General features: G+C 48.1%; 1 protein-coding gene across 1 annotated transcript; it reads right to left on the bottom strand.

The window, feature by feature from the left end:
• Window positions 1-374: 374 nt before the first annotated feature.
• On the bottom strand, window positions 375-3571 carry LOC146252667 (troponin C, skeletal muscle). The gene is made up of 6 exons (XM_084679933.1): window positions 3448-3571; window positions 2350-2404; window positions 2086-2229; window positions 1871-1985; window positions 1362-1498; window positions 375-685 (listed from the first exon to the last, which is right to left on the bottom strand). The coding sequence occupies exons 1-6, from the start codon at window positions 3448-3450 to the stop codon at window positions 654-656; spliced, it is 486 nt and encodes a 161-aa protein (XP_084536059.1). The 5' UTR covers window positions 3451-3571; the 3' UTR covers window positions 375-653.
• Between the last annotated feature and the right edge of the window lie 8724 nt (window positions 3572-12295).

A 12295-nucleotide genomic window follows, 5' to 3' on the forward strand; every position in this document is an offset into this window, starting at 1 on the left:
GGGGAGGGTGAGGGGTGAGGGGAGGGTGAGGGGGTGAGGGTGTAGAGTTTCTTGAGCCCTGGGTAGAAGCAGGTGCTGGACGGCAGCTGGGAGTGCAGTCTGGGCGAGGGGACGTTCCTTCGTCTTAAAAGGTTCTGCTGGATATTTATAGACATTCCCACAATGTCTCAAGGGTAAGGAGTAAGGAGAGAGGATCAGAGGACAGGACAGGAGAGGAGGAGGGGGAAGGAGGGGGAGGAGAGGGGAGGGGTAGGGGATGGGATGGGAGGAGAGGAGAGGAGGAGGGAGAAGGAGAGGGGAGGGGTAGGGGATGGGAGGAGAGGAGAGGAGGAGGGAGAAGGAGGGGGGAGGAGAGGGGAGGGGTGGGGGATGGGAGGAGAGGGGTGGGGGATGGGAGGAGAGGAGGAGGGGAGAGGAGAGGAGGAGGGCGGAGGAGAGGGGAGAAGGAGGGGGGAGGAGAGGAGAAGAGAGGGGAGGGGAGGAGAGAAGAGGACTGTATGGTAGTAGAAGTTGAATGACAGTTAGTCTTTTCTCTGAAGGAAGGGTCAGGGGGAGATAGTAAGGTTGGTGATTCTCAATCTCTTGTGTTTTCTTCATCTCGGAGAAGGACATTTTGGAAAGCAGGATCTGCTAGGAATGATGTTCCTGCTCTTCTACTGGACGTTCTCCATCATCTTCAGAAACTCTGCAGAGAGAGAGAGGGAGGGAGACAGAGAGAGGGAGGGAGATAGAGAGAGAGAGGGAGCGAGGGAGAGAGAGAGAGAGAGAGGGAGGGAGGGAGACAGAGAGAGATAGGGAGGGAGACAGAGAGAGGGAGGGAGATAGAGAGAGAGGGAGCGAGGGAGAGAGAGAGATAGAGAGAGAGGGAGGGAGGGAGACAGAGAGAGGGAGTGAGGGAGAGAGAGAGAGAGAGAGAGAGAGAGAGAGAGAGAGAGAGAGGGAGGGAGGGAGACAGAGAGAGAGAGGAAGCGAGGGAGCGAGGGAGAGAGAGAGGGTTTTACGTTGACTTTGACAGCTGGCCACCAGTTACATCACAACAACCATTTTGAATATATGGATCACACTGAAACAACAACTGAAATCAAATTTTAAAGACAAGAAAACAAGAAACAAAAGATCCTTTAGTTACAATGTTACACTAAAGCTCCCTTCACTGTGCACAAAGCACTTCTTTCCCACACAGCAATGAATTCTTCCATCTTTCCTACCAGCTTATAATATGACTCAATGCGTAAAGAGACAGAGAGAGAGAGAGAGAGAAATAGAGAGAGAGAAAGAGAGAGAGATGTGTCACAGTAGAGGGCTGTGTTCAGGGTGGAGGCCCAGGGTCAGAGGTCAAGAGGGCTGAAGGTACGTCTCACCGTCAAAATCAATCTTCCCGTCTTTGTTGACGTCAGAGTCGGCCATGAGCTCATCAGCCTCTTCGTCTGTGATTGGCTCCCCGGTAGCGGTCAGAATGTCCCCAAACTCCTCCCGGTCGATGAAGCCGTCTCCGTTCCTGCGAATCCAGACCCCGCCACATCAGTTGACAACACGCTCAGGCTAGGAGGGGTGTGTGTGGGGGTGTGGAGGTGTGTGTGAGGGGGTGTGTGTGGGTGTGTGTGAGGGGGTGTGGGTGTGTGTGTGAGGGGGTGTGTGTGGGTGTGTGTGAGGGGGTGTGGGGGTGTGGGTGTGTGTGTGTTTGTGGGGGTGTGTGTGTGTGTATGTGGAGGTGTGTGCGTGGAGGTGTGTGGGGGTGTGTGTGAGGGGGTGTGTGTGGGTGTGTGTGAGGGGGTGTGGGTGTGTGTATGTGTGTGGGTGTGTGTGTATGTGGGTGTGTGTGTGTGGGGGTGTGTGGGGGTGTGTGTGTGTATGTGGGTGGGTGACGTACTTGTCGAAGACCCGGAAGATCTCTGAAAGCTCTTCCTCAGTCTTCCCTGCTTGGTCTTCCTTCAGTTGCTGAACCATCATCACCAGGAACTCCTCAAAGTCTATGGTGCCACTAGCTGAGAGGAGGAGCGGGGGGGGGGGGTTATACACACATACACAAGCACCCACACACACACACAATCATCCACTTCCTGTCACATGACCCGGGTATCTCACCGTCCTCATCCACTTCCAATATGATGGCGTCCAGCTCTTCTCTAGACGGATTCTGACCCAGCATCCTCATCACCTGACCCAACTCCTTGGTGCTGATGTCACCGCCACCGTCCGTGTCGAACATGTCGAAGGCAGCCTGGAACTCTGGAGCGACGACATTCATCATGACTGAACAGAAAACATCTGTTTCCATCACATTCTGATGCTCCTGTTCACACCTGTTTCTGTAGGTTACAGCTTTCATTACTTCCCTCCCTCTCTCACCTGTGATCATCTCCTCACTCAGGAATGAGCGAGCGTCACTTTGGGCGTCCGTGGGCTGGGAGTGACAGGCAGGAGAGGGAGGAGAGGGAGGGGGGACGGGGGGGGGGAGGGGGACGGGGAGGGGGGGGGGAGGAGGGGAGGGGGGACGGGTGGGTGGATGTAGGGAGAGGGGGAGGGGATGGGGGGGCAGGGAGGGTGGAAGGGGGGATGGAGAGATGGAGGTGAAAGGAAGAAAGAAGAGAGTTCAACATCCTGCCAATCCTCTATTACTGTGACATTACTATCTACTTACAGACTGTTACTGTGACGTCACACGTCAAGGAGTTGGATTCTGGGTTAGGTAATGTGTGTGTGTGTGAGGGTGATTGACAGGGACCCTGTGAAGCTCTGCACTGCCTCCCCCTGGTCAGAGAGAGGTACTGCTAGAGGTCACTGCTCTCTGGCCAGCTTCAAACCCTAGCTCTATCTCAGGAGAAGCTCAGAGTAACCACACACACACACACACACACACACACACAGTCACACACACACACAGTCACACATGCACACTTATGCATACACACACAGACACTTCTACATGTACAAATCTCAACAGACTATCAACAGATACTCTGACTGTTTAAGACTATTTAAAATCCCCTTTTTTAAATGTATTATTGCATTTTAGGTATGTACGTGTGTGTGTATGTGTGTGTGTGTGTGTGTGTGTATGTGTGTGTGTATGTTGTAACTAATAATCAACACACATCCAGTTCTGCCCATCAACACAACAAGCCATGACAATCCTTAGTATCTCTGTCTTTCTCTTTCTTTCACTCTCCTTCTCTCCCCCTTTCTCTCACTCACTCTTTCTCCATCTCTCTTTCTCATTTCTCATTCTCTCTCCACCTCCCACTCTCTCCTATTTTCCCTCCCATCCACTCTTTCTTTCTCCATTTCTCTCTATTCTCTCTCTCTCTCTCTCTCTCTCTCTCTCTCTCTCTCTCTCTCTCTCTCTCTCTCTCTCTCTCTCTCTCTCTCTCTCTCTCTCTCTCTCTCTCTCTCTCTCTCTCTCTCTCTCTCTCTCTCTCTCTCTCTCTCTCTCTCTCTCTCTCCTACCATGTTGGCAGTGTCTCTCTCCCAGGTCAGACAGACAGAGTGGTCCAGTGGCAGAGTGGTTACAGCTCTCCCTTCTCCTCACCCTCTCCCTAAGTACACCTCATCCCAAACTCATCCTCGGAAAATCACCAGGATTGGGCGACATGCCCCTCGTCCCAGCAAGCGCTGACCAATCACGTGTGGTTCCCCCCCCCCCCCCCCGCGTGGAAGCCCTCCAGGCCTCCAGAAGATGACAGAATGCCTCAATGACATTTAGAATCCAAGCATCCAGCCTGGAGACAAGGATCGACAGCCTGCTAAAGATGGAGACACACAGATACACACACACACACACAGATACACTCACACACACTCCCAGATACACTCACACACACTCCCAGATACACTCACACACACTCCCAGATACACACACACACACACACAGATACACTCACACACACACACACAAAAACACTCACACACACTCCCAGATACACTCACACACACTCCCAGATACACACACACACACTCCCAGATACACACACACACACACACAGCCCCCCCACATGCTTCAGTTATCTAATCTCCCTGTCTGTCCTGTTGTCTTCTGTCCTTGAGCCAATGTTGTGTGTGTTGTGTGTGTGCGTGTTGTACGTGTTGTGTGCAACTGGATCTGAGTGAAAATGGAGTTCCCCTCCTCCCACACCACCATCACCCAATCAATTACCCTTCCTTCCTTCACACACACACACACACATAAGACACACCACAGTTAGGACGTCAAAACGACTACATGAACATTGACACCCAAGACAGGAGAGTGTGTGTGTTCTCCAGTGTGTGTGTTTGTGTGTGTGTTCTCCAGTGTGTGTGTTTGTGTGTGTGTTCTCCAGTGTGTGTGTTTGTGTGTGTGTTCTCCAGTGTGTGTGTTTGTGTGTGTGTTTTCATAAAGATTTTCATAAAAGGCATATCAGTGATAAAGTTTTACTAACCTGCTACTACACAATGAAAGCTATTTCTGTCTGTCTGTCTCTCTCTGTCTGTCTCTCTCTCTGTCTCTCTCTCTGTCTGTCTCTCTCTCTGTCTGTCTCTCTCTCTGTCTCTCTCTCTGTCTGTCTCTCTCTCTGTTTGTCTGTCTCTCTCTCTGTTTGTCTCTCTCTCTCTCTGTCTCTCTCCTTGTCTGTCTATCTAATCCCTGGGTGATGTCAGGATACAAGCAGTGACCTTGTCAGGCACTAATCTCCCCCCTCTCTCCCTCCTCTCTTTCTCCCTCCTCTCTCTCTCCACACCTTCTCAGGTTTCCTTCTATAATCCCATCTCTGCTTTAGTTTCATTGGCTTTACAAATAGAAATATTCCCAAGGTCCAGTCTCTCTGATCTTGACTGCCAATCATCACAAGCTGGTTATGTGTGTGTGTATGGGTATATGTGTGTGTGTATGGGTATATGTGTGTGTGTATGGGTATATGTGTGTGTGTATGGGTATATGTGTGTGTGTATGGGTATATGTGTGTGTGTATGGGTATATGTGTGTGTGTGTGGGTATATGTGTGTGTGTGGGTATATGTGTGTGTGTATGGGTATATGTGTGTGTGTATGGGTATATGTGTGTGTGTATGGGTATATGTGTGTGTGTATGGGTATATGTGTGTGTGTATGGGTATATGTGTGTGTGTATGGGTATATGTGTGTGTGTGTGGGTATATGTGTGTGTGTATGGGTATATGTGTGTGTGTGTGGGTATATGTGTGTGTGTGGGTATATGTGTGTGTGTATGGGTATATGTGTGTGTGTATGGGTATATGTGTGTGTGTGTGGGTATATGTGTGTGTGTATGGGTATATGTGTGTGTGTGTGGGTATATGTGTGTGTGTGGGTATATGTGTGTGTGTGTGGGTATATGTGTGTGTGTATGGGTATATGTGTGTGTGTATGGGTATATGTGTGTGTGTATGGGTATATGTATGTGTGTGTGGGTATATGTGTGTGTGTATGGGTATATGTGTGTGTGTATCGAAGTCCAAGTAAACTTTATTGTCAATCAGAGCAGCAACAAGTCGTCACACAGACGATTGAAATGCTGTTTCCTCATACTCCAGATGTGCAGTAAAACAACATGTTAACATTTGACAGACTCATCAACATCAACAGGTATGTAAGTGTTAAGGTGAACAGGGTATCTGTGTATTATCTGTCGGAATTCAGTCTCTCACCCTGAGAGGGGGGCGAGAGAGGGGGTGAGAGGGGGGTGAGAGAGGGGGTGAGAGGGGAGGTGAGAGGGGAGGTGAGAGAGGAGGTGAGAGGGGGGGTGAGAGGGGGGGTGAGAGGGGGGTGAGAGGGGAGGTGAGAGGGGAGGTGAGAGGGGGGGTGAGAGGGGGGTGAGAGGGGAGGTGAGAGGGGGGTGAGAGGGGGGGCGAGAGAGGGGGCGAGAGAGGGGGGTGAGAGGGGGTGAAAGGGGGGTGAGAGGGGGGGCAAGAGAGGGGGTGAGAGAGGGGGTGAGAGGGGGGTGAGAGGGGGGGCAAGAGAGGGGGTGAGAGAGGGGGTGAAAGAGGGGGTGAGAGGGGGGGTGAGAGGGGGTGAAAGGGGGGTGAGAGGGGGGGCAAGAGAGGGGGTGAGAGGGGGGGTGAGAGAGGGGGTGAGAGAGGGGGTGAGAGGGGGAGTGAGAGGGGGGGTGAGAGAGGGGATGAGAGAGGGGGTGAGAGTGGGGGTGAGAGGGGGGTGAGAGGGGGGGCAAGAGAGGGGGTGAGAGGGGGGGTGAGAGAGGGGGTGAGAGAGGGGGTGAGAGAGGGGGTGAGAGGGGGGGTGAGAGTGGGGGTGAGAGGGGGGTGAGAGTGGGGGTGAGAGAGGGGGTGAGAGGGGGGTGAGAGGGGGGATGAGAGGGGAGGTGAGAGGGGGGTGAGAGGGGAGGTGAGAGGGGGGTGAGAGGGGGGGCGAGAGAGGGGGCGAGAGAGGGGGGTGAGAGGGGGTGAAAGGGGGGTGAGAGGGGGGGCAAGAGAGGGGGTGAGAGGGGGGGTGAGAGAGAGGGTGAGAGGGGGGGTGAGAGGGGGGGTGAGAGTGGGGGTGAGAGGGGGGTGATGGGGGGGCGAGAGAGGGGATGAGAGGGGGATGAGAGGGGGATGAGAGGGGGGTGAGAGGGGGGCGAGAGAGGGGATGAGAGGGGGATGAGAGGGGGGGTGAGAGGGGGATGAGAGGGGGGGTGAGAGGGGGGTGATGGGGGGGTCAACATCTCCTTCCCTAATCATTCTGGCTCCACCAATCACACCATCAGATCAATCCATCTTAGTCATGATGAGGCTGAAATCAATATATATATATCACTCAGATATATATATGTTCTCAGATCACTGACAGAACTGGAACAGTCCCATAAGGCTAATCACACACACCTCGACTCTCCTTGACCTGTAGAGCAGGAAGGAAGCTAAGGGCCTGCCCTTAGCCGTGTGTGTGTGTGTGTGTGTGTGTGTGTGTGTGTGGGTGTGTGTGTGTGTGTATCTTGGCCTGCTCAGTGAGCTGTCATCAAGGTGTGTGTGTGTGTTCCTCCAAGAACTGAGTTGTGTGTATCACACCTTCCCTTCAGTCATCCAGCCTGTAAGTAGGAGGCCATTAACCCTAACTCCCTCCGCCTCCCTCTCTCCCCCCCCCCTCTCTCTGTCTGTATCAGGTTTCTGTTGTTCTCCTTCCAACAACTCCTCTCACTTGCTCATTAGTTTACCCTGCCCCCCTTCCTCCCCCCTCTGCTGCCTCCCCCCCTGCCCCCCCCCCTCCTCCCCCCCCACCTCATCATCCTCTCCCCCCCCCCCCCTCACCCTATTCCTTGACATTCCCAGGAAGAACAGCTGTTGTCTCCAGACTGATCACATGATGTGCTGTTCCATACTGCAGCTGACAGGCTGACTCCTCTCATCATCCCTGTCTCCTCCTACTCTTGCGCATGGACTTCCTGCCTCGGCTCTGCCTCGGCTCTGCCTCGGCTCTGCCTCGGCTCTGCCTCGGCTCTGCCTCGGCTCTGCCTCGGCTCTGCCTCGGCTCTGCCTCGGCTCTGCCTCGGCTCTGCCTGGGTCCAGCCAGAATTCTACTAACGCACTGACGTGTTGCTTTGAGCTGTAACGTATAATTAGCGAGGCTACTGTATTCCCGCCGTTGGTTGACAGGCTTTAACGGAGGAACATTGGTCCTCATTCACCAATATCTTCTTAAGTTATTTCTTAAATTTGTTCTTAAGAAAGTTCCTAAGAAAAATCTACGTGTGATTCATGAAGTGTTCTTAAACAGTTAAACTGTTCGCAGGTGTGTTCTTAGAATGATGAATCCCAATATTTCGTAAGTTGAAAGCTCGTGCCCGTTGCTCCTATTTAGCATAGGTAAACGCCCCGTTAATTCCCATAAAAGGACATGATATGGCAGGGCCGTGTGCACACTCAGAGAAATGTCAAAACTACGTGGGCTGCGTTTCCGAAAGCATCGTAAGCCTAAATTGGCCGTAGAGTCCATCGTACGATGGATCTTAGTTGTACGGGCCGTTTCCCGAAACCATCGTAGCTAAAGAAGCACTTGAAAATCGTCGTAGATTAACGAGAGCTCCAGACCAGTCAGTACGCTAAGTGCATCGTAGCACAGAGACTCAGTGGAGACACACGTAGGCCGACCATGAAAACTACATTAAACTCATGCTGAAAGTTACTTCCGATGGAAAATAAGATTATTTTGGTTCTCTTTTTACAACAGTTATGGAACTGGGATATTTGTTGAGCCATACAAGTTTAAGTGCCGAAAACATATCTGAATCCGGTTTATCGTCAAGTAAATTTAGGTTACACAAAATAATTTGACTTGTTGGGTTTGGCGCATGCAATGAAGGTATTTAAAAAACGATGTCAGTCTTATTCAAAATACTATAATATTGAAATATGGCTGTTGTAATGTGGAATAGTAACTAGAAATGCATTAACGTAACGCTTTTACCAGTACAATAACACAACAACAATTGAACATTGAAGATGTTTATTAGAATTATAGGGCTAGTAGCACGTCAAGCCCGGTGGATGAAGAGGCTGGTGGCAGAGCCGAGCCTGATGTTGGGAGATGGTGGCGCCCAGGAAATGGAAAGACTCCACAGGGTTGACTGGGAAGTCACACAGGGTGAAGGGGCCAAGAGGGAGTGAAAACTACTACATATACAAAAATCATAAAAGCCATTGAAGGTAGTATAAGTCCTGCACCGCAGACTTGTCCCCTCTGTGGGGGATTGGATGTGGTCTGGGATGTGACAAAGTAATGCAATTGTGACAGCCTGCACAGATCTTGAAACTGAGGCCTTGGAGAGTGAAATGTCCATCTCCAATAACCTCCAGAAAACTGCCAGTGGCATAGAGCCTTAACACTTCCAGTAGTTGGGTTGCAGGGGTCAGTGCAAAGGACTTCCTTGTTAGCCTCTGCAGGTCTGCTTTTATGTGGTTCAGGAGCATCATGATATCATGATGTCATCTGACATATCTTACACTCATAATGAGTATAATTGATCAACCATCAATTAAAGTAGAGTTGATTATTCATGTCAGAAACAATGATTCCATGTTAAAGACATGGGGTATTCATGTGTTTGTCATTTGTCACAATGTCATTTGTGGTCAATATGTGAGAATTATGAGATTGCAAACATGGTCTTGGAAAGCTGTTGGCCTAGATTGTAGATATAGTCAGCACTAGAAAATAAGACAGTAAATATGTTGGATTGAGATGCTTGTATTTGTACATTGAATTATTTAGGCTGCTAGCTGGGATATGCCATGTGTGATACCATTTACATGCATGGTTTTTAACCTTGTGATTCAATCAAGTAGTAAATATAGGACTCTTATATATATATATTTGCCAATGGAAAGTGTAGTACCAAGAACAGCTAAAAACCAAGGCACAAGTAATTTGAGAAATAGTTGTTTTATGGGAGTTTGTTCTCCCTGCTCCTGCCCCTCACATGGATCTATAAGGTGAACATGTAAGGATTGGACAGGCAACACTGAACAAATGATACAATACACCATTCAGCCTTTACTTAATTTAAATAAACATTGTATGCTTCTATAAGGTAACCTAAATTTGACACTACCTTTTTGATTGGGCAGAAGAATAGGCACAGAAATGGAGGGCCTTGTGAACTTCATCTCTTCAAACAAGTGCTTCCTCTCCTCAATTTGGAGACAAGCCCACTTAATTTCCAAGACCTCCTTTTGGTATTTAGCATCCTGTGTCGCTGATCGCAGGGTCTTAACACCGGTGTAAAACTCAGATGCAGCATAGTTTCCACGTTCACCTTATTGTCTTTGCCTTCATGTAGCATCATACAATGTACATTGACAAGTACTCAAATAAGGAGCCTACAATAAATGTAAAGTTTTCTATAGCGACAGAAAATGTTTTTTGTCTACCGTAATTCGTTAAATATTTTGGTTAACGTTTTAATTTTAAAGTCTTAAAGTTGCGTCAGAAGATTCACATTTCAGTACAATGGACAGCGTCTTGTTAAGTGCAACTTAAGAGACACGTACGATGGTTCTCCTTACGAGCATGTTCGGGAAACGCACGTAAGAAATAACGATGGATCGTTATTTTGATCGTAGAGAACCCTCGTAACAGCTACGATCCATCGTTATCGGGAAACGCACCCGTGGTCAAGACCATGGAGGGCTCGACAAAAGACGGAAAAACGTAATAATAATTCTGAAGTGGAGGTACAGCTGCAAGAAGTTAGCGACAAACGACACATCATATTTAATAGCGTCAGCTGTGGATACAAAGCAGTAAATATGGAATGCATGGAATGCTATTACTCACGCAGTTAACGCTGTATCTGGAGAAGTGCGCAAAACTGATGAAGTGAAAAAATATATGGTTTAACTTTAATCTGAATTCTTAAGCAAAAAAACATAGCCTAGAAATCAGCTGACTGTTACAAATATCCAGGAGGACTGCTCTTGGTAGCCTAAAGCGTTCAAACAGGTAGCCTACTCGTCGCTCTCTGCAAATACATCGGTATGGTCAAGGAAGATGTGATCCGTCCTCAGGGAATGCTCCGCAACATTTTGCAGCAGCAATAAATACGCCATTGTGTGGTGTAGTCCTAGTGTGCGGAAAAAAACTACTTTGGGCCTATAAATAGAGTGATAAGTTACGTATTTGATGGCAAAGTTCCCTGTTAACATAATTGATTTGGATTGAAGGCAAAGCAAGGCTAGTTTGCAGTTTTTTGAAAGACCCATCTCAGAGTAGCTTCATAGAATATACGGTTACTGTATTAAAAAAAGAACACAGAAACATAATTGCTGCAGTAAAGGCTTCTTTTGCAACAGGACAAGAAATATGCAATATAGCTTCCATTTATTACCCTATAGCTCTGGCCCTTCTCTGAGCCCACCACACATTCTAACTCCTCTCCCTCTCCCTTGCCCCACTCCTCTCCCTTGTCCTGGTACTTGTCTCCCTCTCCCTTGCCCCACTCCTCTCCCTTGTCCTGGTACTTGTCTCCCTCTCCCTTGCCCCACTCCTCTCCCTTGTCCTGGTACTTGTCTTCCTCTCCCTTGTGCAGGCATTACTGTATTCTTACTTTCTTCGTGTTGCTCTATATTGTTCTTTTTCCACACCAGATCAGCCCAAAGAGGTCCTCTTTACTGTCTATACCATATGGTCATGCAAGTGAAAGAACCTCAACACCTGAATGTTTCCTAGTTGAGTATCAGCTGTGATTTACAGTATTTGCCGAACTTCATCTGTTTCTCAGTAGCAATGGAATAAAATACCGGGGATATATTTGTGTTTTAATTCACAATATAAACAGCTGTTCCCTTTGACTTTAGCCAATAGTTTAGGTTTTGAACATGATGTTATCTGTTTTGCTGACAGTGTGAAAGCATTGGTAAATTGGGCAGTAAAAATAGCCCTCACAGACAGATGTTGAGCTCACTGTGTTAAGAGTTTAGGAAACTTGTTAAAGGTATTGAAAAAACTGTCATAGCGATTGTAAAATACTGTATTTATATAGGCCTAGCACAATTCATACATAATGGAAATTCCAAGTGCTTTACAAATGAGCAGAAGTGTAAGTGTAGTGTGTATTAATTAAAACAAACAACATTTTTTGTAAAATTGTAAAATTATGAAAATTATTAGTTGGAAAATTATTAAGGAGAGATATATTCTATTTTAAATTAGAACGGACGAAAACGGTAACTAGGCTACTTATTTTGCGCAAACATGTCAGCTCTCAGTTGTGCGTAAGAGGGCTCTTGGGTGTGCGTAACTTCTGTTCTTACCGAAGAACAAATCCCAAATAAGAAAACATCGGTGAATGCCAGAATCTTCGTGAAAACTGCGTAAGTGGGGTTTGGGAACAAATTTGTTCGTAAGAACATTTGGTGAATGAGGCCCATTGAGAGTGATTGAGAAACACGTCTATTATGTCCAAACGCACAAAATACCAAAAATACCGGCAATAGCCTCCATTAGGCTACTCCTTTAAGACTCCTTTAACACATTAATCACACAATTTATTTTGTTTTAAATCAAAACACTATTTATTAGCGTCATGGTGACAAACATTTCTTTTAGCTTATTATTATTGTGACTACACCAGTACTTCAGGTGTCAATGTCTGTCTATAGCTCCTAGGATTGAAGATGTAAAGTATTACACGAGAAGACCATGATGTTTGTTAAAGCCTTGACAGGTGTTAAGTCAATAGCGGAGCGTGTGTCTGCGCGAGAGAGGGGGAGAGAGAGATGCAGGAAGGGAACGTGAGAGAGAAGGGGAGGGAGATATATAAATTGACAGGTAGAGGGTCAGATCAAGCGAGCAAGCGAGCCATACCGACCGG

Source organism: Hypomesus nipponensis, chromosome 18 (genome assembly GCF_054491055.1).
Source record: "Hypomesus nipponensis isolate SF chromosome 18, ASM5449105v1, whole genome shotgun sequence".
Lineage (NCBI taxonomy): Eukaryota > Metazoa > Chordata > Actinopteri > Osmeriformes > Osmeridae > Hypomesus > Hypomesus nipponensis.

Bases quoted from the DNA above. Each gene is read 5' to 3' on its own strand.
- LOC146252667 (XM_084679933.1), bottom strand. The intron at 1,499-1,870 runs GTACGTCACCCA...CTGGATTCGCAG, and splicing joins ATCTTCCGGGTCTTCGACAA to GAACGGAGACGGCTTCATCG. The intron at 686-1,361 runs GTGAGACGTACC...CTCTCTCTGCAG, and splicing joins CGGGAAGATTGATTTTGACG to AGTTTCTGAAGATGATGGAG.